The 25,663-nt window shown below is 36.6% G+C and overlaps 2 protein-coding genes across 18 annotated transcripts in view; one reads left to right on the top strand and one right to left on the bottom strand.

Annotated features, from left to right (window-relative positions):
* Positions 1-194: 194 nt before the first annotated feature.
* On the bottom strand, positions 195-19,287 carry TYW5 (tRNA-yW synthesizing protein 5). 2 transcript variants are annotated; one of them, XM_057745557.1, is made up of 8 exons: positions 19,095-19,287; positions 14,045-14,199; positions 9,659-9,728; positions 6,877-6,921; positions 6,130-6,267; positions 4,295-4,382; positions 3,744-3,860; positions 195-1,716 (listed from the first exon to the last, which is right to left on the bottom strand). In XM_057745557.1, the coding sequence occupies exons 1-8, from the start codon at positions 19,170-19,172 to the stop codon at positions 1,460-1,462; spliced, it is 948 nt and encodes a 315-aa protein (XP_057601540.1). In that variant the 5' UTR covers positions 19,173-19,287; the 3' UTR covers positions 195-1,459. The 2 variants fall into 2 exon arrangements, with proteins under 2 accessions (XP_057601540.1, XP_057601541.1); XM_057745558.1 differs by lacking the exon at positions 14,045-14,199 and having other exon boundaries at positions 19,095-19,215.
* Positions 19,288-19,345: 58 nt separating this feature from the next.
* Positions 19,346-25,663, top strand: part of MAIP1 (matrix AAA peptidase interacting protein 1) — a 72,807-nt gene continuing 66,489 nt past the window's right edge. For 8 of the 16 annotated variants that reach the window (XR_009055092.1, XM_057745566.1, XM_057745559.1 and 5 more), the window contains exons 1-3: positions 19,346-19,941; positions 22,409-22,480; positions 22,806-22,932. Coding sequence is in view for 9 of the 16 variants with exons in the window: in XM_057745566.1 (XP_057601549.1) it covers positions 19,492-19,941; positions 22,409-22,480; positions 22,806-22,932 (649 nt within the window). In the remaining 7 variants the exon portion in view is untranslated. Of the gene's footprint in view, positions 19,942-22,408; positions 22,481-22,805; positions 22,933-24,163; positions 24,312-24,348; positions 24,492-25,663 lie in introns of all 16 variants that reach the window. The other 8 variants (XR_009055089.1, XR_009055090.1, XR_009055091.1 and 5 more) reach the window with 2 other exon arrangements.

The following is a 25,663-nucleotide window of genomic DNA, read 5'->3' as shown; positions in this document are numbered from 1 at the left end:
ACCTTAGATGGGCACATGTATGTTCAGTAAATATATCTGGTCTTTCTTCAATGACACTGCAATATAATTACTAGGTGCAAAACAAAGAATGGCATAGATCCATATACAGTCACTCATTGTCTTCAAGGACGACAACATTATTGGGATCTCTCACATATTCATTCTTTTTTTTTTTTTTTTTTTTAGAACTTTTATTGAGATACAGTTAACATACAATAAACTGCATATATTTAGAGCGTACAATTTGGTATCCCAATCTCCCAATTCATTCCCCTCAACCCTTAAAGAAATTTTTTTCTTTAAAAAGGGGGATAAGCAGAAAACATTTAGTAGGGAAAACATGAATTAGGTTAAAGTTTAGCTATAGGTATAAATTAAAACTGATTTGAGTATTTTCTGACATTCAGAAACTAAAAATAGGGGCAGGTCTGACTTTCCTGGGGACCAAGAAAGCCAGGATCAGATTAAACACTTTGGACAAATCACAAAACTAATAGTCCAAATTACTATCATCTAATCCACTTGTTCTCAGTTCTAATTACGCATCAACACAATCTGCAAGATCTACTAAATCTTGTATGCTATGCTAAACCCCCAAAATGCTGAATCAGAATCTACAAAGATGGGGCCTACGCATCTGTATGTTATAAAAAGCTCAAAAGATTAATGTAGTGCATGTTGTTGGTTGCCCACATATTTTCCTTATCTGGATTCTGATTCTAGAAATTATCCACTCTGCCCCCATATATGCCCCGTGTCTCAGAGGAAGCAGATTCTACTTCCAGCTCCAGTAGACCCAACTGACCTAAGAGTTATTTCATATCCTTTACCAGTGACTGGCTTGGGGATGGACAGGTCTGAGATACGTAAGATCAATGAGACCAAAGCACCTGGCGGCAAATTCTGGGAAAGCTTTCGCATATTAAGAGAGGGCCCCTGGAATCCTCCCCGATTCCTCCACTGCATGTAAATGAAGATGCACACAGCCCCAACTGCCACTGGCAACCATCCCATGACCACAAGGGGAGCCAGCACTAGGATGATGCCAATGCTGCAGTTGAAAACAGGGGAGAAAAAACCCCAGAGGTTCTTGGTGACCCTACTGAATCACTGGAACAGAAATACTGAAGTCCTTTCTATCAGTAGACTTCATGTATAATGATTCAATACATTTTCTTATTGTTTATGTCATTTTAAGTTGGATTTTTAGTTATTTGTATCTGAAAGCTAAAGAGTTGTCCCACTACAGCACTTTTTCAACCATAATAATCTATATTAAGTAGAAACCACATAAACATGCCTTCATACGTATTTAATCCATTAATCTGAGATTGATTTATCTTCCCTATTTTAACAAAGAATAAATCTTTAAAAAAATAATTTACACCTTGTTATACTTTTCCAACATTTGAGTTGAACTGTATTTAAAAGTTTATGCTCATTGCATTCACTTCATTATTTAGTCAAAATTTTTGCTATAGGCTTTGTCTTGAATGTGCAAGACCATTCGCCGTGCATAGAAGTCCCTGTATTCCTCTGGTAATTCAGCCAGGGTTTTTAAGGCTCTGTCCAAAATCTGTGCAGCTCTTGATGCTGCTGTAGGATCTTTGTTTCCATAGGTATCTGTTTTATCATAGCACTCAGATGGAAGGTGCTTCCAAAAGACATTCACTCCCACTCCAAACTCTTCAGAAATTACGTTATGGAACCATAAAGCTGGAGAAGTTTAAAAAAAAAAAAAAAGTTAAAAATAAAAGCTACAGTTAAAAAAAAAAAAAAACCAAAATGTCAGTGAAATATCACAAATTGCACATAGCCAATGCAAGGAATAATTCTTGTAACTAGATCCCTTCGTTAGCACACTCCCAGCTTTTAACAGAATCATTTTAACTTTTATGAATTGCCAACCAATTTAAAGTGTCAATAGCACAACCCTACATTTAAAGCCTTTGGAAGTAGCAATTTTTCCTTTTAACTTGAAAGACATAATAGTTATATTTGTTTGTAGTTCTGTAATTTGGGGCTGTGTTTTGTGTTACTTGTTTACACTTCCTGAGTCACACAACCACATCAAAAGTGTTCATTTTTTATACACAGAACATTTCAATTATTTGAGGAGTATCTTTGACCTTTTCTGACTCAGGACAGTACTTTTGTTCTCAAAGGCTTCCTGTTCAAGCTGCATTTGGTTTTCTAACTTGCTTAAATTTGCATTCATTGTAGCCTCCTCAGTTTTCTATTTCTAATGCAATCATAACCATCTTAAATTTCTTTCAGCTCCATTATGGTAAGTATATAAAACTAAAAGCAAATATTTTGGTTGTGGAGAGGATAAGTAAACTTTTATCATATAGCTCATTAATATTTTACTTTCCACTAGAAAGTTTACTTCTTTGTTTTCAATTGAGTCTAAATATTTTCAAAACATAGGTGCTACAGAAGTACTAAAGCAACAGTACAATAAAGATGAAATACCAGTCACATCCAAAAATGTTTAATCTTGTGGAAGGGAGAAAGGAAGATTTATAAGATGCTAAATTTTAGAAACAAACTCATTCTAAGAGTGCCCTAGGAAAAACAAAAGCTTAAAATATTTTGATTTACAAAACTAGTATCCAAACATGGTTTTAATCTTAACTACTCTTTCTTTCAGAACCTTTTTTCCCTTATTCAACGTAAAAGGAAAAAAGCGAACCGTTCTGTTAAATTTAAATCCAAAGATGGGACTTTTGCTCTTATTTCAAAATATATGCAAACGTTCAGTACTTCTGTTTTTTTCCCCTCTTTTAAAGTTGTATACAGGATAAGGGAGAACTGCATTGCCCTTAACCATGCTCTCAAGATACAAAACCCCCAAAATTTATGTGATGGCAGTGATTTTAAAAAATGGTGTGCTGGTTGTTTTCAATGAAGATTAAGGAGGTATCAAATTTTTATACATAATTATGTGAAAAACATTTTATCAGGACAATGCACAGATTAACAAAATGGTTCCTTGTCCTCAAGGAATTTATAATCTAGTCCCAAATGAGATCATATTCTTATTAATATTTTTTAATAATTTTAGCACTGAAAAGAGGTATTACAAACATGTTAACTTAGATATAGAAAATAAAAGTAAATAGAATTTGTTAATGCATCTATTTAATCTTAATTATGATTTTTATAATCTTCAGGTGTTCAGTTCTGCATAATAATTACAGATGTTAATTACATCACTGGTTACTAACAATAACTAATGCCTATTTACTGTTCAAAGAAATTAAGTGACACTAATTCAGACTGTAAAACATAATGCACACAAAAGACATCACAGGTATTGAGATTATAACATCTCGATACTTAATAAAATCTCTAATCTGTTTTGGCTTTGACATATATTTACTACTTCTTAAATACTTAAGTGACAGTTCTAAAAATGTAAATATTTTAGAAACAAAATCATTTTAAAAGTATGAGGTATAATCTTTTCCCAGATATAAAGTATCCTGGTTGATATTCTTTAATAAAAGAACTTAGGGTATAATAATATTATATTTATAGGTTGCCTTTGAAAAATAAGACCGTTAATATTATAAGAATTTGTCTAAGCATACATCCAACACACACATTCGTGTATAAAAATCACCTTGTCTAGGTCAGGATACATCTAACAAACTTTTGCGCTAAAAAAAATCATACAATGGATAGATGACAGAGTACAAATATTATACAGAGCAAATTACTGAGTCTAGAAATCTTACCAGGAATGAATAATACATCTCCAGCTTTAAGGGAACATTCATACCGTCTAGCCTTGGAAAACAGCGGGTATTTAGCTAAGTCTGGGTTATCTATGTTCAGTACTTCTGATTTAGTACCTGAAAAGTTTCAAAAAAAGACAGTATAGATTGAGCAGTTAGCATTTTTTAAAAAGCAACCACAAATATAAACTTGAAAATTTATTTTTTTCCTGTACAACTACTTTACTGCACTCTTCACTGTACTGTACTTTAGGTTTCGAGAGAACAATTACTATTCTCCCGAAACCTAAGACAATTTCCAATGACCCATCCTTTATTTATAACCACTGACATCCATGTAATATAATTAAGATAATCTGAAAATTTCATTCTTCATATAGCCTATCATCATATGTATACAAGTACACAATTGAGAACACAATACTTCATAATTAGGAAGAAGCCCTAAAAAGTTTTTCTATGAGAATGAAGAGATTCAAAACAAAACAACAACAAACCTAACTGAATAAATAAAACTTTAGAAATTTAAACTTAAAAGAAAAAAATAGTACCTGATAAATATAAATACTGGGCATCTCGAGGACTGAACAGTACAACACGCTTTTTTCCTGTCACTTGTATTAAGAAGTTATCCATTACCTAAAGGTGCATAAGGACTTATGAATACTCAGTATCTAAAATTCAAATAAACAGAACCAATGGTATTCCAAACAGTTAACTGTAAACCCTATCTTTTAATAAAACTTGACTCATATTACCTAAAACTGCTGCAGTAATATTCTAATCTAACAATGAAAACAGCTGTGTTATACAACTGTGTTGTTATTTCTCCAACACTGCTGTAAAATGGGTAGGATTGGCAAACCATTAGGGAATCTGAAGTCAGAAAACTATTTGCCTTTGCCCCACCATTATGACAGCAAGTCCAGTTACACCTATTTGAGGCTCCCCTAGGTAAGTATCTATTTTACTTATCTGTCAAGGAATGCTATGAGGCCAACATTAGACAACAGGTTAACAGCACTTAGGAAAACCAGGTGTTGGGAAAATACATGGTACCGCTGCAACCACTGCTAAACTCTTTTACTATATGGCCAACCATAATTTGCTTATAGGTATGTATCTTGATTTCCAAATTATTTCCATAGGACTATAACTTGGCAAATTTTCTTGATGAACTTTATAATGGAGCAATCCTGACTTTTCCTGTGTTTTTCAGTTGTATACTGCATTAGTACAAATTTTGAAAAATGTTAAAAGGCAGAGCTACATAATAATTCTCAGCTAAGGAATCAAAATACATACTAAGCAAGATATATTCATGATTATTTACATATCACGTCTACCTAAGCATTTCTTCTTTTACCATTAACCCTTGATTTATGTAAACTTTATATAATAGCATTCCTTTGACTTATTTTTATGTTTAATTTAAGAAAAACTTTATAATATTCAAGATAAAACAGATACTACGGAAAATTAAAAAGTATGAGTCTTCATATCATTTTCTCACCTTATCACATAAATAAAACCTTAAAAACTATGCCAAGATTTTATATCTATCTCATTATAGATATGAGATAGCTATGATGCTATGTTAAAATCCTCCCAAGATGTCCTCAGCTAAATTATAAAACACTTCTATAACTTTATTAAATTTTATTTAGAACTTTTCAAAATATCCTTTTGTCTTCAGAAACCTATTAGCTATTGCTTTAAGCTTTCTAAACTTCTTCATCCAACACCAAACCAAACGCAATACTAGATTTTTAATGTTTTTAGATATATGGATACATTTAAGCAAATAAAATTGTAACACCACAGAATAAATGACCAAGATCAATATTCTACACATCTTGCTGCTCAATAAATACAGTAGACACTTGACATTCTCAAGGGATATACATCCTAAAACCTTCAGGTATCCCCAAATTCTTATAATTGGAAATGGCTCTCCACAAACTTCTGCCTTTCTCCTAAACAATGGTTCCATCTAGTCATGTGTATCACTTCGACATCCTCATACCACCATCTCAACATTTTTTCCACTTTCACAGTTTCCCCCCTCAACTGATGTCCATTTATCATGTTACAATAAAAATACCAAACAAAAAACTTCAAAACATTTAGTTTATATATAATGATGAACCAAGAACAAGACCTCAGAGAAATGCAAATGTAAGAAACTAACTAGGCTTTGGCATTAACTAAATAATTCATCCCCATACCACCGCCTTGTAGAGCACTTGTTTTCAAACGTCTTGTTTCAGCAAATTACATGTCAAAGATCCTTGGGGTAGCCTCCAGAAAGTTGAAACTGCGCATGTTAAGTCTATAAATTCTAAAGAGCTACTGTAGTTTTAGATTTCTCATTTAGGTAGCATACATCATAGTGGGTCCAAAGCTGTAACCCTGGTGAGCTAATTCGGAAAACACTGGAAAAGAACTGCTCTTCTTTGAAGAATTTTGGAAACTTAATATCTCCTTCCAATAAAGGAAACTGCTTTCTGATATCTGCAACATCCTGCATTGAAAGAAACATAATGAGAATTTTAATAATAAACACAATATTGGCATAATGCTTATTTTATCTAAGGCTGCCATCAGAGCTCATGATATTAAGGAGGAATGGGGCAAAACTCTGCTCACTGCTTTAAAATACTAGGATGTGACCATGGCCAACACATGATCTTTCAAGTGAAGGAACAACAGACTGTGTAACAAGACATTTAACAATATCACTCTTGTTAAGCTTAATATGCTTCATTAATAGAAAAGTTCTTCCTACTTTAAGAAAGAATCATACAATTGCCATCTACTCTAATATTTTAAGTTTAGGAGTCATCAATTTGAACGTTGTCAACTACATAAAACCTGTGGGTTCTACTAAGGGAGAAGAATAAAAGAAGGTAAAGAAATAACAGTGTCATAAAGAGAAAAAATAAAATCTGACTTGATCATTTTAGGGACCACTTCTTAACACTGTGTCCATATTAATTTGACTCTGAATACATACATATGAATTATCCAGGATTTTTATAATTATTTTAGATTATATTTTATCAGCTGAATGGCCATCTGTAAAACATAAGTAGAACAGATTTTTTAACTGTGGGACATTCAGAATTCTTACCTTTCTAGGGTCTTCTCCAAGTGATCGTAGGTAATACTTCTCATCCTTAAATATCCCAAAGAAAAATAACATCAGTATTCACTTAAAAATATTAGAAAGTAAAGATGGAAGGAAATGAATCTGAAAATCTAACCCAGTTAAGTCATTTTCGAAAAAGTTCTGTTTTCTTACCCTTTCTACTAATGCTCTCTGGTGGTCACATAAAGAAATGTCTCTAAATGCTGCTTGTAATCATGACAGGATTCACAAAACATTAAGTAAAATAAATCCTAAAGGCAACACACACATACCACATCTAAAGCCACAATGCTTAATTTAGACTTTATACTCCAAATTATTTACAATCTTAACAGTGTCTTAAGACTTAAAAGAATTCCTGTTTGTATAGCACACATGATCTCAGAGTATTGTTGAGTGCCAACAAACTTCCTTAATATAATACAAATGTAGAATAGAAGATAAAATACTTTATACTTTTAAAAATAATTTTTTAAAAATCTGAAACACTGGATTTTATAAAGCTAAGCTTATCCCTAATCGTATTTCTCAACCCAAATCCTTAAGCGTTAGCTCATGTATGAATCAGAAATATGTGATTTCAAAGTAATAAATTTAAGTTTTATATGCTTTAAAAAACTGTCAATTATAACTTCACTGAGTAGCTCTAATAGGGAACTATTTGAATTATTAAGCATTGTATTGCCTGCATTTCCTGTAATAGAGAACTGAGATATACCAGGTCAAGCAAAGGGGCAACCCAACTCAAGAATTCTGCCTCTTTTATACTTACATTGACCATTATAACACAAACTTCAAAATATATCTTATTTACCCTAACAATGTATTATACATCTATGATCATAAATTTTACTAAACTCCTAGGTTCACTGTTTTTAAATTTTTAACTAGTACCATATCAGATAAGTTCCGTAAATTTATTACTGGCTAAATAGGTTTCAAAGTATGTTCTTCAAAATTCTAAAAGCTTTCTACCAGTTCTAATGTTTCAGGATTTAAAAGATAAATTCATGAGGCAGTTACAAAGATGCACCAGCAGACCCCGCTTCAAGAAAGAGTTCATCACTTAGCTGCAAGCAGTGTGATTAACTTACAGCTGCTAGCTGTTAACTCCTTCAGGTCCACCTCACCCTTTGAACTAAAGGTCATGCTCTTCTTGGGGTAGCCCTAACCAATGATTAAGCTAGATGGTAAAAGGCCTAGACATTGCCACCCAAGACAGGACTCCTCTAAGAGGTAGTCTTTGCTCAGGAGTTCCACACTGAGCTGGCAGTCTCTCTGTATTACCATCTGACGGCGCAAGCTCTACCCAATCCTCTCCTTTCCTTTCACAGATGTTACTCCCCAGTCTGTAGTCCTAATTCCATCTCAGCATATGCTTCCTAGAGAACTGAAATGGCAATCCATCTCATCTTACTTACACACTCACCCTAATTTTTAGACTAATCCCTTTATTTTGTCTCTTTTCCCTTTACTTCACTGGACATTTCATGGCTATTTAAATCTGTGTCACCCACTACCCTTGGACAGGAAAGTACAAAGAGCAACTGAACATATATGTTAAAGCATGGCTATAAAGTTAAAAACATATTTCAGGTATAGCTAATGGATTCAGTTTAGTAGATATTCTACTCATATGACAGAATCACAGACTTCTGGCATTTGTAGGGATACTGGTGGATCTAGTATAAACATCACCTGATGAGAGAACTGTGGAAATGCAACACTTTTTACCACCAAACTGACCACCAGTCTAGCTGGCTCAGATGCAGACAACAACTTTCTTCAAAGCTCAAAAAGCAGTTTATTTTTCAAATGTGCTTTTGAGATAACACAGTAAATTTTTTAAAATGTATTTAATAAAAGCCTCAATGCCTTATCTCAAGATATTTAAATTAAATTATTTAAAGCTGGATTATAATATAAATAAATAATTCTTCTGCATTTAATCCTGAACAAATGTTATAGTAAATATATGCAACAGAAATCACATTGAAAGACAATAAAATATAGAAACAGTCTAATAGTAAGACATGAAAATAAAGTTCTCCATTAGCATTTAAACTTTGGTATATCAGACCAAAGCATTCTCAGAGGAAATAATATTAATAGCTAACATTAAGTGAGTAGTTCCTACATGTCAGGCACCATGCTAAGTACTCTATAGATTTTATTTAGTTAACTGTCACAAAAACTTTATGAAATAGGTACTGTTACTCCTATTTTACAGATGAGAATACTGAGGCACAGAAAGATAATTTGGGCAAGGTTTGAGATCTAGTAAATAGCACAGCTAGGATATATGGAAGGCTATAATTCTTACATATCTAATATTCTTCTATAAGAAAATAATTTAGTATTTACATATTAATGCCTTCTTAAGAAAACGTGTTAAAAGCAATTACCTCAGGACTTTCCTGGTGGCACAGTGGTTAAGAATCTGCCTGCCGATGCAGGGGACACAGGTTCAATCCCTGGTTGGGGAAGATCCCACATGCCACAGAGCAACTAAGCCCATGCACCACAACTACTGAGCCTGTGCTCTAGAGCCTGAGAGCCACAACTACTGAGCTCGAGTGCTACAACTACTGAAGCCCACTCACCTACAGCCCATATTCGCAACAAGAGAAGCCACTGCAATGAGAAGCCTGAGCACCGCAACAGAGTAGCTCCCGCTTGCCACAACTAAAGAAAGCCCATGTGCAGCAACAGAGACCCAACACAGCCAATAAATAAATAAATTAAAAAAAAAAAAAGCAATTACCTCTGAAATAAAGAATTCCTTATGCTTTTCTTCAGCTGCCCTCTGAACCAACTTGTCAAAAGGTAAAGTTCTGAAATAAACACAAAAGAATCCTTGGACTTAGTAACAATAGATCAACTAGTAATACTCTAGTCACTAAATATATAAACCACTGTTGGAGTTTGATATAATCTTCTGTTTTACAATATCCATAATTTTTATTATAACCTATTATGTGGAATTCAAAATTTTCAAAATTCATTTAGCATTGAGCTTATTTGACCTACGTTGTCTGAAGTTCTGATTTCAAAAATTAAAGGTTTTTACGTGTAGTTCTACAGTACAGATGGATCCTTCTCATACGTCAATACACTCCTATTCCAAGTTACTGTTAGAAAAATGTTTCTGGTTCTATGGTATATATACCATACCATTATCTTGGGAAATACACAAACTTTCAAGCTTTTATTACTACCAATTTTCAAGTGTCATGGCAAAACAAGTCTTGTGATGAATGGGGCAAACTACTAGTGCTACCTTGCAAGAGACAACAAGCAAATGGTCCAATGAAGACAAAGCCCCTCTGATTCTTACCAACCTTGCCTGCCTTCTGGCACTACCACACAAAACTGCTCTCATCCTCCTGTACCACCCTCTATCATTTCAGGCCTCTGAGGAATAGCTCAAGAATTCCACTGAAGCGATCAAATTTTATTCTTCTTAAATATCACTGCCCAAATGCCTGTCTTTTTCCATCCTGGTGAACAGGACTGAACATTGCAGAAGCAACGTTTGTTTCCTTTACCTCACACCCTTGAGCATGATGGGCTATCTTTTCTCTGGGTCACATCCTATCTGTTCAACCCTCTAGAATCAAAAGTACTGCCCACTACTGAAGATGATATCTTATCAGGAACATGGAGACAATGACGTCTTCAAAAGCATCTGGGTCACTGTACCAGCCTCCACACCTCTGATTAAGAGTTGAAACCTTTTGCTCTTACTACTTAATATCTTTTCACTTGAAATCTGTACTGGGGAGGTAAGATTTCTTTGTAAGAAGATGACCTTGCAATGTTTTCCTAGAAACATACTGGGTTATGATAAATGTGAAATGTGAGCTGTTAGAACAGGTAACATTGTTTATCGTAAAAAAAAAGAAAAGACTCTTTGGGAATTCCCTGGTGGTCCAAGTGGTTAAAAAATGACCCTTTGGGAATTTCCTGGTGGTCCAGTGGGTTAGGACTCCATGCTTCCACTGCAGGGGGCACAGGTTTGATCCCTGGTCAGGGAGCTAAGAGCCCACACACCATGTGGCGTGGTCAGGAAAAATAAAAAAAAGACCCTTCACTTTATTTTATGTCTGGACTGGTGAGTGTACTGCAACCACTTACTAGGAAGCAGAGGACTTGGCTTCTCTATGTGCAGTATAACTCCATAACTGAGTACGTCCCTTGAAGGAACCGAGAAGCTAAGGTCATGAGCCATTTCATGCTACTGGTTTTTGTGGACTATGTGGCTTAACTAAGCTAGGGTATTTCTGCATCAACCTCTATATTCTTATTCCCCGACAAGTAAGCTGTTACCTGGTGAGCCAAAAAATGGCTTCTGAGCTGGCATGAGGATTCCCACTGATACTATCCTGCTAGAATGCTGTTTCCTGCCTTGTATCCTTTTGCAAAGCTAAGTGAATCTGATGCCAGATTATGGACTGGTGGGTGTCAATGTGAATCTGAGGACTCTGCTGATAATCATGTAGAGTGAGCACTGCAAGAGAGAAGAGTCTGTCACCTACTCAGGACAATCAAACAAACAAACTATAGTTTCTGGCTAATAATATCAACAAATTTATTTGTTCAATGTTTTCCATCTTTGACCTCACTTATATATGTTTATTCCTACTAAAGCATCTTTGAAGAGTTTGGGAACAATGTGGAAGCCTCTCCAGGCCAGCGCTGTAATTGGTGCAGTTGCTAAGGCTTAGCTTTTTCACTACAGAGAACCAAAGACCTTTATAAGAACAGGCCAGACAGAGTAGCTCAGTCCAGAGAAGCAGAACTTGGGTGCTCTCAGCAACCTTCTCCTTTAGGTAGTGGTACCTGTCAGAGCTGCTACAGAAGCTAAGAGACAGGGAAATGGGTATATGAATTGGGAAGTTCCTTGGCCTTAAGGTCTTATCTATCCTATGCATGTTTCAATAAGAAGGGCATCTGCTATAGAAGTTCCACTTGTCTGGAATGACATACGGACCAGTAAGGGAGGTAGTATCAAAGAGGAGTTAAAATCATTAAGACTCTATGGAGTCAGACAAATTTGGGTTTAAGCCTTGGTTTCATCATTTCGAGCTATACAATCTTGAGTAAGTTATTTAACATTTTAAGCTTCTGTTTTCTCATCTGTGTAATTATTATTTAAAAAATCTACTTCACAGAAGTTTAAATGAGTAATATAATTTAGGATGCACAATACCTGATATATAGTAAGTGTTCAATAAAAGACAGATGGTGGGGCTGACAACAATGATAATGCAGAAGCGTGCAAGCAGTTACCAACATTTAGAAAAAGAAGAAAAAAACTTTACTGTCCTGTTCCCCATTTTGGAAAGGCTGCTTTGCAAAATAAAGATCAGGAATGATGAAAGTCTAACAAACAATGAGAGCAGGATGATGATAGGAGTTAGATGATGTGATAGGTAGAGGCAGCAAAGGAAAGCTTATATAAGATTCAGACTTAAAAAAAAAATCTATAGCCAGAAGAATACCAACAGTATCCTTCACAACACAAGGTTCTTTTTTTATAGTATACTGACTCTGCAAGAACAGTAAGAGCCACCAAGAGGAAAGAAGTAAAAGCTAAGACCTGGAAACATATTTATCTTCAAATGTTTAAAAAGCAGAAATGCAACCTTAAACTGAAGAGATAATGATGATATATGTGCATAGGTTTTCTTACTTTCTAGTTTCTCTCTTTGGTCTAGATGCCTCCCTTCTTTCCTACTCCCTGGTAACTGCCAAAAATGACTAAATCTATTTTCCTTCTTACTCTAAGAAAACCATCTTGCAACTCCTCAGTAGCTGTATGAAAGGATTAGAGGAAGCTGCAATAGGAACTATTATATAATATATGTGCTTCAAAAACATGTTTTGAAGTTTATAGGACATGACATAACATCAAGGCAATTGAAGATGAAGTTTCAATACCCATTTGTTACAGCACTGGGCTCTCTGGAAGATAAACACCATTAACTACAGGCTGAAAACCGCTCATCAGTCCAGCAATTTCTTGATTTAATAAAAAAATGAAAAGTTGTTACACTTGAAAAATTTATGGCAATTCAATTCAATTCATGGCCTATTAAAAACCAAAACTGTAATGGCGAATATTCAAAGGATCAAAAACTGAGAAATGTTTTGGCAAGCTGCTACATGAAGTTGGAAAACTCTAATAAGAAAAGAATGGCCCTGGACATTAGAAGCTCTGTTTAACTCATCTCTAAACTCTGGAAGGAACAGTGAGAGCCACCTTTCTTTAAAAATCAGTCTTTTGTGAACAACATGGTTTTTCAATAGACTGAATTTGCTGGGAACTGAACGTGCTCAGAATTTGAAAGTTGTTTGTTTTTAAACTTAACATTTTTAGTGAAACTCAAGGGAATAAACTCAAGGGAATAAACTTAGGGGAATAAATAGCATATTAAATCTACAAGATTACAGCATTTAAAGCTTTCAAGTGTAGACATTCTGCAGCATTTAACTACCTTTTACTTTTAAGACATCCCAAAGCATAAAACGACAACCACAAGGGACGTTTAAAGTATTTAAGATTATTTTGTCAAAAAAGAAAACTAAGTCTGATTTATCTTGGTTGATAAAAGGTTATGCCAAACATAGCAACCACTTGTCTGATATTTTTGGAGAGGGCAGGAAAAAAAAATGAGCTTATACTTATCTAAAAACAATCTGGAATTAGAAAATCTTCCAAAAATAGGGCATTTAAAATGAAAACAGGTTATGAAGGAAAACTTTAGAATTTATTACTCTAGATAACAATTACTAATGTGAGAGAACCAACTAATTAATGAAGCACTGAATGAATACTGCACATCCACCTTCAGATGTAAACCAACTCTAGTTACAGAAGTTCTCTGTTCTTTCCATGACTCCAGAAGGTATTGGGTATACACCCTATTTTTAAAATGGTCTTTGGAAATGTCTTTGTATAATTATGTATGCTCAGAATTCTTGTCTTTTAAAAGCCATTCTTTAAAAATTAGTAAGCTATTCCATAATTACATCAAACTAGCCAAAAGAGAAAATGCCGTATGGTCTTTGTATAATTATGCAAAAATATTTTAAAGGTTTAAAAAAAGTTATGTGTATCCCCAGAGTAAACCTCAGAAGAAAATACCTATATAGAAAGTTCTTACTAATGAAGTCCATCTGGGCAACTGCAGCAACATGAATCTTCACCTCTCTCCTCCCTCCAACTTGGCTTAGGTAATCCACTGTCCATTTGCTTGTACATGCCCCTAAATCAATTCCTTCCAACACCAGAGGTTTTCTCTGTGTGGAAAAAATCAACAAAAAATTAGGGAAAACCAACAATATATCAGGAGTTATATTTGGTAATAAAGGGATAAAAACAAATAAGAAATGATTCTTGACCCCAAGATGCTCAAAATCAAATCTTTTGACAATTCATGTTATAACAAAAACAGGAAGAGGACCCATGTAATGTATTTCGAACAAAATTTTAACATTAGGAAAACAAAACCAAAGAAAACAGCAGTACCATCATAAGCTTAGCAACAAGAGAAATCTGAATATTATCTAAAGCATCTTCATGAGTGTTATTTATGACAAAAAATACAACCGATTAAAATTTGTACTTTACTGTCAAATACTGTTTGCAACTTTCTATTTTGATACCATTCTAAACTTATGGAAAAGTTGCAAGAATATTACAAAGAACTCTCATATACCATTTACTCTGAGTCAGTAGTTTGTTAATTTAACATTTTGCCCCACTTACTTTACCATCTGTTCTCTCTTGCTATGTGTGTATAGAGACATATTAAAGATAATTTAATTTTTTCTAAACTATTTCAGTGTCAGTTGCTGACATCATGCTCCTTTATAGCTAAACCTTGAGTATGCTGTCTGAGAACAAAGACATTCTTTTCCACAACCACAGAATAATTATCAAAATTTTATTTAACACTGATATAATGCTTTTATGTAATCCAGTCTGTATCCAAATTTTGCTAATTGTCCTTACAATACTCTCTCTCTGTATTTTTTTCCTACTTCTGAGATGCCACATTGCATTTAATTCTATACCTCTTTTAATCTGGAACAGTTGACATTTTTGAAGAGTACAGGATAGTTATTTTGTAGAATGCCCTTCAACTTGGGTTTATCCAGTGTTTCTTCATGATTAGATTCAGGTTATGCATTTTTGGAAAGAATGTACCACAAAAGCAATGTTGTATCTTTCCCAGTGCAACACATCAGGTGGCACATGATATTTTCCCTATTATGTGTGATGTTAATTTTGATTAACTGGTAATTCCTGCTCAATCAAGTATTGCTATGACGAGTGTACAAATCGTGAATTGAAAAAAACTCCATCAGGGACTTCCCTGGTGGCACAGTGGTTAAGAATCTGCCTGCCAATGCAGGGGACACAGGCTGGAGCCCTGGTCTGGGAAGATCCCACATGCCTTGGAGCAACTAAGCCGGCGCCTACAGCCCATGTTTCACAAGAGAAACCACCACAATGAGAAGCCCTCAAACCACAACAAAGAGTAGCCCCCACTAGCAGCAACTAGAGAAAGCCCGCAGGCAGCAATGAAGACCCAAAACAGCCAATAAATAAATAAAATTAATTAATTAAAAAACAAAAAACCTCCATCATCTTCTACATGTACTAGTTGGTATTCTAATGTAAAAATCAGCTCTAACTTCTTCATTCACTTATTTTGTTCACTGAATTATAATCTACTGATTTAATTTTGATGCTTAAGTTATCCTAGATTTGGCCAGTAGGAGTCCCTTTAAACTGGCTCTTGCGCCGTTTTACGGGAGCACTTCTTACTTTATGGGAAAATAATCCAATCCAGTATTCTTTTCCATCTCTGTCCCAGCCTTATAGTCACTTCTTCAAGCAGCTCTGGTTTCTTCTAGTGGGGAAGGCTGTTCACAAACCACGATCTGGGTGCTAAATGTGTTCATGACTACTGGTGCGTCATTACTTCCAGGCCTTCTCAGTGGACAAAGCTAGGAAACACGTGAAGGTGTGTATATACTCACTCCCTCCTCCCCAAATGTATACACACACACACTACATATGCATATAGTTATGTCTATTTCTCTCTCTCTCAATGTGTACTACACACACACACACAATTAATGGATGTATGATGAACCACGATACCTCCGATCTTATACCACAAGACTTATTCTAATATTTATTGTTTATATATTTGTAAATTCCCTTCTCTTGGTGAGAAACCTGGTTCCTACCATCCTCAATGTTTAGTCAATCGTACAATCCCAGAATTCACAATAAGGACTTTCATAATTGCTAAGTCATACCACTGCAAAAAAAAGTCTACGAACTAGAAATCAGTATTCTTTACAGTTCTTTTTATTTCCAGACTGACATATAATTAAAGTACTGTGTTCAAAAGCGACTTAAGGTTACTTCTCCTCCTCTCCCTTACTTAGGTTCACTTGTTATTTTTATATTCTATATTAGAGTTTGGTTTTTTTGAATCATTCCTCATCCTTGTTAATTTTATTATTACTATTACTGTAGAATATAAAACATTAATGTGATATCCAAAGTCAAAATTATACAAAAAAAGGTCACCGCCTCTACATTCACCCACCTTGTAATCACTCATCCCCTACAGATAACCAGTCTCATTAATGTCTGGCTTATCATCCCCATATTTCTTTTTCGCAAAGTGATCAAGAACATATATACTTTTCTATTTCCCCTTCTTTTGTATACAAAAAGTGTTGTATACTGCTATCAGTACAGATTATCCCCCTCATTCTTTTTCACAGTTTAGTACACCATAATGTAAATGGACAACTGAATCAGCCTTCTATGCATAGGTTTTCAGGTTATTTATAATAATTCGCAAGCCTAATAAACACTAGATATTTTCATACTGTTGGAAGTGTATCCCCAGAGTAAATTCCTAAAGAGGAATTGCTATATCATGAAGTAAACACATCAACAGTTTTGTTAGATATGCCAAATTCCCCTCTGTGAGGGCATAAAATGTGAGAGTGCCAGTTTCTTCATAGACTCACGAAGAGTGTATTATTAAAGCCTTTTGATTTTTGCCAATATTATAGATAAATGGTATCTTAGTGTAGCTTAAATTTCTCTTTGGAATAAAGCTGAACATCTTTCCATGTGTTTAGATGCTATTTTTACCTTTTTGTCAACTGTTCACTTTTTAATCAGATTTTGTCCCCTCCCCCATTAATTTTTAAAAGTTCTTTACATACATGGGCCTTTACTGCCCTTTAATGAAATATATGTTGCAAATGTTTTTCTCCTAGTTTATACTTTACGCACTCAAATTTTAATCTTTTCTTTGATTATAAATAATTTTATATATAATAAAAGAAATTATTAATATAATTTTATTACTAATAAAATTATTAGTATTTTACTATTACTTATTATGACCCTAGTCATAGTTAAAGCCCTTCTATAGACCTAGATTGCAGAGAAATTTTCCTGTTTTCCTCTAGTACTTACGTAGTTTCTTTTTTTTAATTTAGATCTCTGATCCACTGAAGATTACCCTTGTGTGTGGTATCAGATATAAATCTAATTTTAACATTTAAAAAATAACTGTGACTATCCAGTTGTCCATTTATTTAAACGTTCATCTTTGCCCCAGTGATTTTTAAAATGTCATGTTCATCACATGCTAAATTTCCATATGAATGGAAATTCATCCAGACTCTAGACATACACATATAAATATCTCCAGAGTCTGGATAAATGTGTGTGTGTGTGTGTATGTAAACACATATCTTCATCCAAACTTTCTATTTTATTCTTCTGGTCTGTCTACTCATGCACCCGTACCACACTGCTGATTATTAAAACATGTTTAAAAATCTGATAAAACTCTACCCCCTCACAGCTTTTCTTTAGTACTAGTTTCCAAGTAGAAAAGTCTTGTTTTGCAATTTAGTTATTAATTTCTGGTTTTATTACATTGTGACCACAATGTTGTTTGTACTGGTGGTAATTTTCCACTTTATGAAGCTTAGTGATGCTTTCTTTGTGACATATTATGTCTTGTCTGGGAAGATTAAATTACAAAACACTTTTTGCTATTCATCTTACAAAGCATTTTCACATACATGCATCATTTGATCTTCACAATACTGTCCTGAAGGCATCTTATACTAACGGGTCCTGCGGTGGGGATGGGGAGGGCAACAAACCATCTAGCACTAATCTTCCAAATAAATTAAGGCTGACTCCTCCTTGGAGATTTCTAACTCCTAAAAGAAAAAAACTTCATCCCTGACTTCTGTGATATTCGGGACTGTAGTACTGTGACCAGCCTTACAGATGTAAATATCAAGCGAAACTGGGGGGGGGGGGGGGGTCCTTTATCATGAGCAGGCTAACTGTAACCGTGTGGGTTTTTTCTCTTTTTTCTTTAAATATCTGCTGTGTTCTTTATTCTCAGCTTTTCTGAAGCCAATCTGTATTCCTTTGCAAAGCACTGCAAGGAAAAACGCTTTTTCCCCCTTAATAGTTTTCTGACTTTTGTTTTAAAGAACTAAGGTTCGAATTACACGTATAAGAGAATCGAACGTCCGAACTAGAACCCACGTTTGTTAGACTCCAAGACCAGTGCAAGTCTCTCGAGGGATTCCCATCACTTTTTGGCTCAATTCAGTGGAAAACTGCTCTTTCAAATCCAATAACTCTCGTAAACTGACAGGCGCCGCTCAAACCACTGTGGGGCGCGGGGAGGCGGGTGGGTAGCGAAACCTTTTCTAGACTTTAGGATATCCCACGGAAGACTGGAAGACTTGGGGGATGGGAATGGGGGAGAGGGAAATCTCCCTTGGTTGCCATGGTAACTGTAGAAGACTTTGAAATAGGACTCCCTGTCGACCTCTCTAAGCATCTACCAAAGCTTATTAAACAAAATAGTAGTCAGCGCTCTGCCGTCATCCTGCTCCCCAGAAACGTGGAACGGTTCTCTCCGGGAAATGTAATATACGAGCCAGTCAACATCCCCCATGTGCCCTCTCCCTTGGCCGCAGGGCCATCCAGCCACCTTCAGTCAACAGCCGCCTCCTCCCCGCACCCTAGACCGCAAAAAACCAGTTCGGAGCCGCTCGAGGGGAAGGAACGGGTATCCACTGGCTTCCCGCGATTCCGCCCCGCGAGAGGGGCTCACCTGTGGATAGAGATACTCCATGAACTGCTCCTGCGAAACGCCCTCGAGCCGGGGTACCGGGAATCGTTGCCCAGCCATTGTTGCTCACGCCCGTCCTCTTCCAAGTCCTGGGAACCCCGGCCCTAACACGTCCCTAGCGTGCGATCCGGCAGGAAACAGGACCCCGAGAGAAAAGGTCCGCGAGGCCGGCCGAGTCGCGAGAGGGGCCGGTTCCGAGCGCGGGGCTGGGGGCCGACGGGCGTGTGATGGAGAGCAGGGAAGGGACGGACTCACCAGAGGTGGCAGCAACAGCCCAGCTTGGCTCTCCAGTTTCTTTCTCCGAATCCCGGTGAGGTGGTTTCCCACCGACTTTATTTCCGTACTGCACAGGCAAGCCCAGGGGTGAAAGGTTACAAAAATGGCGCTGGCCGTCCGTCTTTTACCCCGCTTGCTGCTCTGTCGGCCCCTTTCGGGCTGGGTCCCCCGACTCCCGACTCCCGATTCGGCTGAAGTGAGGCCGCCGTTGGCTGGACTTTGCTGCTTCTGCCGCCGCCGCCTCGGCTCGGGGGCGGCCCCATTTCCTCGAGTCTCATGGGCCTCCGCGGCCTTGGCGCTGCCTGCTCGGGGTCCTCAGCGTCGGCTCTTCAGCCCTCTGGGACTCCCCGCACCCCTCCCCGCTTTCCCTTCCTGCCCTCGGCGAACCTACAGCACCGAGGAGCAGCCCCAGCAGCGCCAGAAAACCAAGATGATCATTCTGGGATTCTCCAACCCCATCAACTGGGTTCGGACTCGAATTTACTCCTTCCTTATCTGGGCCTATTTCGACCAAGAGTTCAGCATCGCAGAATTCTCAGAGGGAGCGAAGCAGGTTTGTTTATTTCTCTGCAGGTCATCTGTCAGCCTCTAATTCATTCAGCTATTAAACACGCAAAAATGTTTAGCGGTGAGGTTTCCACTGAGTCTCAAATGATCACATGTGCGTAGTGACCCAGACACAGAGCCCTCTCGCCACTTCTTTGCTTAATTTAAGCTTCTGCTTCTGTTTGCATGGTCGCCAAGGGACAGGGGTTCGATTGAGACACCAAGGTGAAGTCCCTTAATTACTTTCTACTTGCTACAGGTTTTCAGTCGGATAGAAATGGATTCAAAGCCTGTTTCTGCCACTTAAAAGCTACATGGCTTTATTTTTTCTGATTGTGATTTTCTGTAGAATGAAAAAGACAGTATTGATTGTATGCTCGTATTGATATATTTACTCAACTTTTTTCAGATTATTTCTATAAACACAGCCATTTCTATTTATTTATGTTACCTTCAGTTATAAATTAAATGTTTTCAACTTTATATAACCAGTGTCAATATTAACTTCTGCTTTTTGCTTCCCTGAATCAACTGTTGACTGATTTATGTTTTTATTAAAAAATTAAAAAGCAAAGAGCAAGTTTGATTAATAGCATTATAAGGGGTAAACCTCTGTTCATGTCATTTTTCAAACTCTTTTGTCTGTGCAGAGGTAAATAGGCATGATGCTACTATTCTCCATGATTCCCGCTCATGACTTGTGAGCTTGTCTACCTCATGCTTATTTATGTGTCAGTAATGTATGGAAGTCATCTCCTCACTATGGGCAGGAATCAGGCCTAAGTCCCTATTTCCTGAACACAGAGGAACATGGGACACTTTTCAGTCACTCTTTGATCCTAAAGTTCCCCCAGCTGTGAGCTATTTTAGCCCCTGTCCTTGCTATTAACTAGTATCTGCACCCCTTCATCAGCCAGTCTGTATGCAGTCTTGCCTCGTCTAAATAAATTTTTGTGCATTTAACCATTCTGATTTCCAGAAAGAATGTTGGGTTATCCATGGCAAATATTTAGTGATTCCATTAAACGGTGGTTACTTTACATATGTTTCAGATCAAGCAAACCAGTTTTTGCTTTGTTTCTTCTTACCAAATTTCACCCATCTTCTGCACACAAAGAATTACTAAAACATACAGTGTTTCTGAACCCTGAGAGCCTCTAAAGAATTTGCAAGGGATCCTTGAATCCATTTGGAAGGTGCGCTTTTTCTCAAAATTCAACTCCATTATTGCTAGGGCTGCCCCAACAAAACACCTCAATCTGGGTTGCTTAAACCACTGAACTTTTATTTTCTCACGATTCTGGAGGTTAGAAGTCCAAGAACAAAGTGTTGGTAGATTTGGTTTCTTCTGAGGCCTCTCTCCTTTGCTTGTAGGTGATTGCCTTCTTGCTGTGTCCTCAAAAGTTTGGTTTTTTTTCCTCTGTGCATGTGTAGCCCTGGTATCTCTGTGTGTGTCCAAATTTCCTCTTGTAAGGACACCAGTCAGATTGAATTAGGGACAACCCTCGTTTGACTTCATCACCTCTTTAAAGGTCCTGTCTCCAAATATAGTTACTTTCTGAGGTACTTGTAATTAGGGCTTCAACATATGAATTTGGGGCAACAGCCCATAACAATTATGAGTATTGTCTCTCTGACACACCTGTGCATCCTTTTTTGCTGGTTCTTCAAATTTCATCTTAGATGTACCTTCCTTTAGGAAGCCCTCTCTTGTCCTTGCAGATAGCTTAAGCGCTCACCTGTATGCTCCCAAATCATCCTGTTCTTATTCGTGTCATCATTCTGGAACTTGTCAGTTTTCTTGACTCCCTCCTCAAGTAGACTGGAAACCTCTTAAAGACAGGTAGAGTCTTAATGTACAGTTCCATTCCTCACTGCTAGGAATGTGGAGGAATGCAGTTCGTTCCCTCCCACTTTAAAATGGGATCTTGTGCTTCAAAATTGGGATCTACTGTATTAGACTGTGCAAATTCATGATCTTTTCTCCTGCTTTACGAAACCTGCCTTATCTATCTTAATGAGGTTCACCCATAGCCCAGGTCTCCAGACTCCCAGTACCATCTAGGTTGTGCTGCTATGTATTCATGATTAAGAGGAAGATCATATAACAGTCAGGATGGCTGATTATGTCATCGTTATTTTAAAAGGAAATATATAGAAGATTCTTTATTGAGGACCTAGTATGTACACCACACGCTATCTTTTCCCAGGTCCTTGGAGTGGATACATAATTAGCAATCTGCTCACTTACTGCTGTACAAGTGGGAAGGCCATATGAGGAAAAAAAAAGTCAACCAACTTTGAAAGTCATCCATAACATCGATATCTTAGTGTTTGACATTGTTTATTGCCTTTATCATAAAATAGTCTTTGTTACACTTAGCCATTCAAGTATGAGCATTGTACATTGTACAGTATTTTGCATGGTATCTTGAAGTAATAATCACCACCCTTCCCCCACTTTTTTTTTTAAGGCTTTTGCTCATGTGTCCAAGTTGCTGTCACAGTGTAAGTTTGATCTATTGGAAGAACTTGTGGCCAAAGAGGTAAAGTATACTTTTTAATTTTCCTTTAAAAATAAATGTATTATTCTCTTGCAATAGAATGATATATGTAGTCCTTATTTATGCTTTAAAATAGTACGTGTGCCATCAGCCAAAGCAGGGTCCCTGTATCTTCCCTTTTGGGTATTTGGAGTCATATAAAAGCATAGAATGACTTGCTACTTAAGGCATACGTAACTAAATATGATGTCTTTCAGTTCTTATAAAATAGTTTTACAAAATTCATTCCATGAAGAATTCACTCCAATTTTTGAAAAGCTTTTGAAAATTCAACAAGTGAACTATGGTTTGCTTTTTCCATACTTAGATGCTATGTGTATTGAAAGAAAAGGTTACTTCACTACCTGACAACCATAAAAATGCCCTTGCTGCTGACATAGATGAAATTGTATATACATCAACAGGAGACATCTCCATTTACTACGATGAGAAAGGTAATGCTGGAGCATAGTCAACTTTAAATGACCCACAGTTGTCCAGATAAGCTAAACTAGTGAGTAATCATGGAATAGTGGTGTTTTGTTTGTACAAGTGGATATTTATAGAACTACAGAGAAAATAATATATTCCTTCTTTAAAGACCCAGCTCTGGAAGACTTGGGGTATGGTAATAGTTTTTTATGCCTTTCTATCTAGAACTTTTCCTTAATGCTGTTTAATTCACGGAAGAGAGCATTGTCACTTAAGTTAAGGAAAATTGTCTGGGACAAGCTGCTCCCATGTCTCAAAATAAAAATATTTGTGTTTCAGATTTCCTGACTTAAAGGAGACAATTGAGTATTTTAAGTGTCCAGCTGCATGTTAAGTAGGAGTAAAGAATGAAAGAAAAAGTAAATAATATTAGTTAAAACTGTTTTGAAAGTATCATTAACTCAGAACTCCCAAACTGGATTTATTTGGAGACAATGAAAATAGTTGAAGGGGACTTTAGTGTTTGTCTTGTTCTTCTCCTTGTCCTATTTTCCCAATAGCATTCCTGAAAACTTACTGATTTACTTATTCCTTCTACAAATATTTGCACATGTATTATATGCTAGGCACACAGGAAATCTAGCCTTTGCTTACACACTTTCCAAGGTAGTTCTGATTGAGAACTCTTAATAGTGAAAAAAATTTAATTTGAAACATTTGTAAAGATACTTTTAATGATAAATATTTTCTTCTCCCTGATATTTCAAATTGCATCTTAGCCCCACGGTCACTGCCTGATAATCACTGGACATAGTAAAGTGAATCGGGCTAGAATAGAAGGCTTTCTTCTTTCTAGCAGTTGGGGTTAAGTTAATGACTTCACAACAAAAAATGTGCCCCCCCCACCCCCGCTTTTTGGTTTGACAGTAGATTTCTGTTATCCTAATTTCAGAAAATGCCACAAATTGGAGATAATCCACATAGCATACTTTGTAAAAAGTACCTGCTCAGAAAATAGTAGCTAGCTCTTACTACTGTGATGCAGAAAGGAAGGCATATATGTCATAAACCCCAAGAGAATTTTCTAAAAATAAAAAGATGTCAATACAGGTATCTGAAGTTAGACTAGAATGAGCACAAAATTTGATCTGTAACTGCTGTATAATTACTGCCAAGTGCTGATTTCATTAAGGATATAAGGATGATAGATCATTGTGATTTCTATTTGTGTGTGTGTATGTTTTTTTCTCTAAGGAAGGAAGTTTGTTAACATCCTGATGTGCTTTTGGTATCTAACCAGTGCCAACATCCCCAGTGAAACTATAAGTGGAGCCAGTGTGTTCCAGGTTAAGTTGGGGGATCAGAACGTGGAAACTAAACAGCTTCTTAGTGCAAGCTATGAGTAAGTCTAATCACATTTCATTGTTTCCTTTCTCTAGAAAATGGAAGGTAGTGTGAAGGTATGAAAACTAAAGGGAGCTTTAGGAAGAAAAAGATTGAAATTTGACAAGTTATTTCTGAAGACAGAAAGTCATAAAGACACACTGGCCACGAAACAGGAGTGTTCAGAAATTAGGAAGAGGTAATATTGCTGAATTTAATTAAATGGTGTTTCAGCTGTCTATTGCTATGTTACAAACCACTCCAAAACTCGGTGGCATCAAACAGCCATTCATTTTGCCTGCTATTCTACTGTTCAGGAATTTCGGAAAGGCTCAGCTGTGGGGTTTTCTCTGCTCCATCTGGCATCAACTGGGGTGGCAGGAGCCAAGGGTTCATTTCCACGATGGCTTCTTCACTCATGCGGGCAGCACCGTGGTTCTCCTTGACTTCTCCACATAATGCCTCATTCTCCAAGGCCTCTCTTCATGGCTTGGGCTTGTGGTAGTGTTAAGCTAGTCACATGTTTACATGGTGGTTGGCTTCCAAGAGGCAGAAGACAGAAGGTGCTAGGCCAGTAAAGGGCCAGAATTGGAACAGCATCATTTCCACCATGGTTTGCGGGTCCAAGCAGTCACAGGATCTGCACAGTGAAAGGGCATGTAGAGACTCCACCTCTTCATGGGGCAACAACAAGGTCACATTGTAGAAGAGCACGTGGGATGTGAGATGTAGTTAGGACCATCTTTGGAAAATAAAATCTGCCATAATTGGCGCATGGGCCATCCACTCACTAGACATTTATTGACCATCTCCTATTTACCGAGTACTCTGGTGGGTTCAGATACAGAATTGAAGCCTTCCTGCCCTTAAGGAGGTACTGTCTTATAGGAGGTTAGCAAACTAAAAGAGACACGACAGTGTATTATTGTGCTAATAAAGTTTGGAACAGTGAACAAGTCAAGCAAGTCAGTGGAGACACAGTTTAATATCTATTTAAAAGAGAATACTATTATGTCACCAGAGTTATACAAATTTGCTTTAAAATAATGAACAAATTCCAAAAATGACCTAAGAAAGAAAATATATCCAGTTTTGCTAAGGTAAAGGGAATTATATCTTTGTTTTTTCACTTTTGTTGAAGGAAACATGCTTTCTTCCTTTTCTTTTTCTGTGTCGAATTTTGCTTTATTTATAATTACCCAAAATATTCTATATATTTATTTATTTTTCTCTTTTTATTTTATTTATTTATTTATTTATTTATTTATTATTTTTTGAGGTACACCATGATCAATCATCTGTATTTATACACATATTCCTGTATTCCCTCCCTCCCTCGACTCCCTCCCTCCCTTGACTCCCTCCCATCCT

This window comes from Hippopotamus amphibius, chromosome 8, assembly GCF_030028045.1.
Source record: "Hippopotamus amphibius kiboko isolate mHipAmp2 chromosome 8, mHipAmp2.hap2, whole genome shotgun sequence".
NCBI classification, from domain to species: Eukaryota; Metazoa; Chordata; class Mammalia; order Artiodactyla; family Hippopotamidae; genus Hippopotamus; species Hippopotamus amphibius.
This window is presented reverse-complemented; position numbering and strand designations above follow the sequence as displayed.

Excerpts from the sequence above, each read along its gene's own strand:
- TYW5 (XM_057745557.1), bottom strand. The coding sequence starts at position 19,172 with ATGGCTGGGCAACGATTCCCGGTACCCCGGCTCGAGGGCGTTTCGCAG. Across the intron at positions 14,200-19,094 it reads TGGAGTATCTCTATCCACAG|AGAAAACCTCTGGTGTTGGA; the intron begins GTGAGCCCCTCT and ends TTTTCCACACAG. Across the intron at positions 1,717-3,743 it reads AGATGTATTATTCATTCCTG|CTTTATGGTTCCATAACGTA; the intron begins GTAAGATTTCTA and ends AAACTTCTCCAG.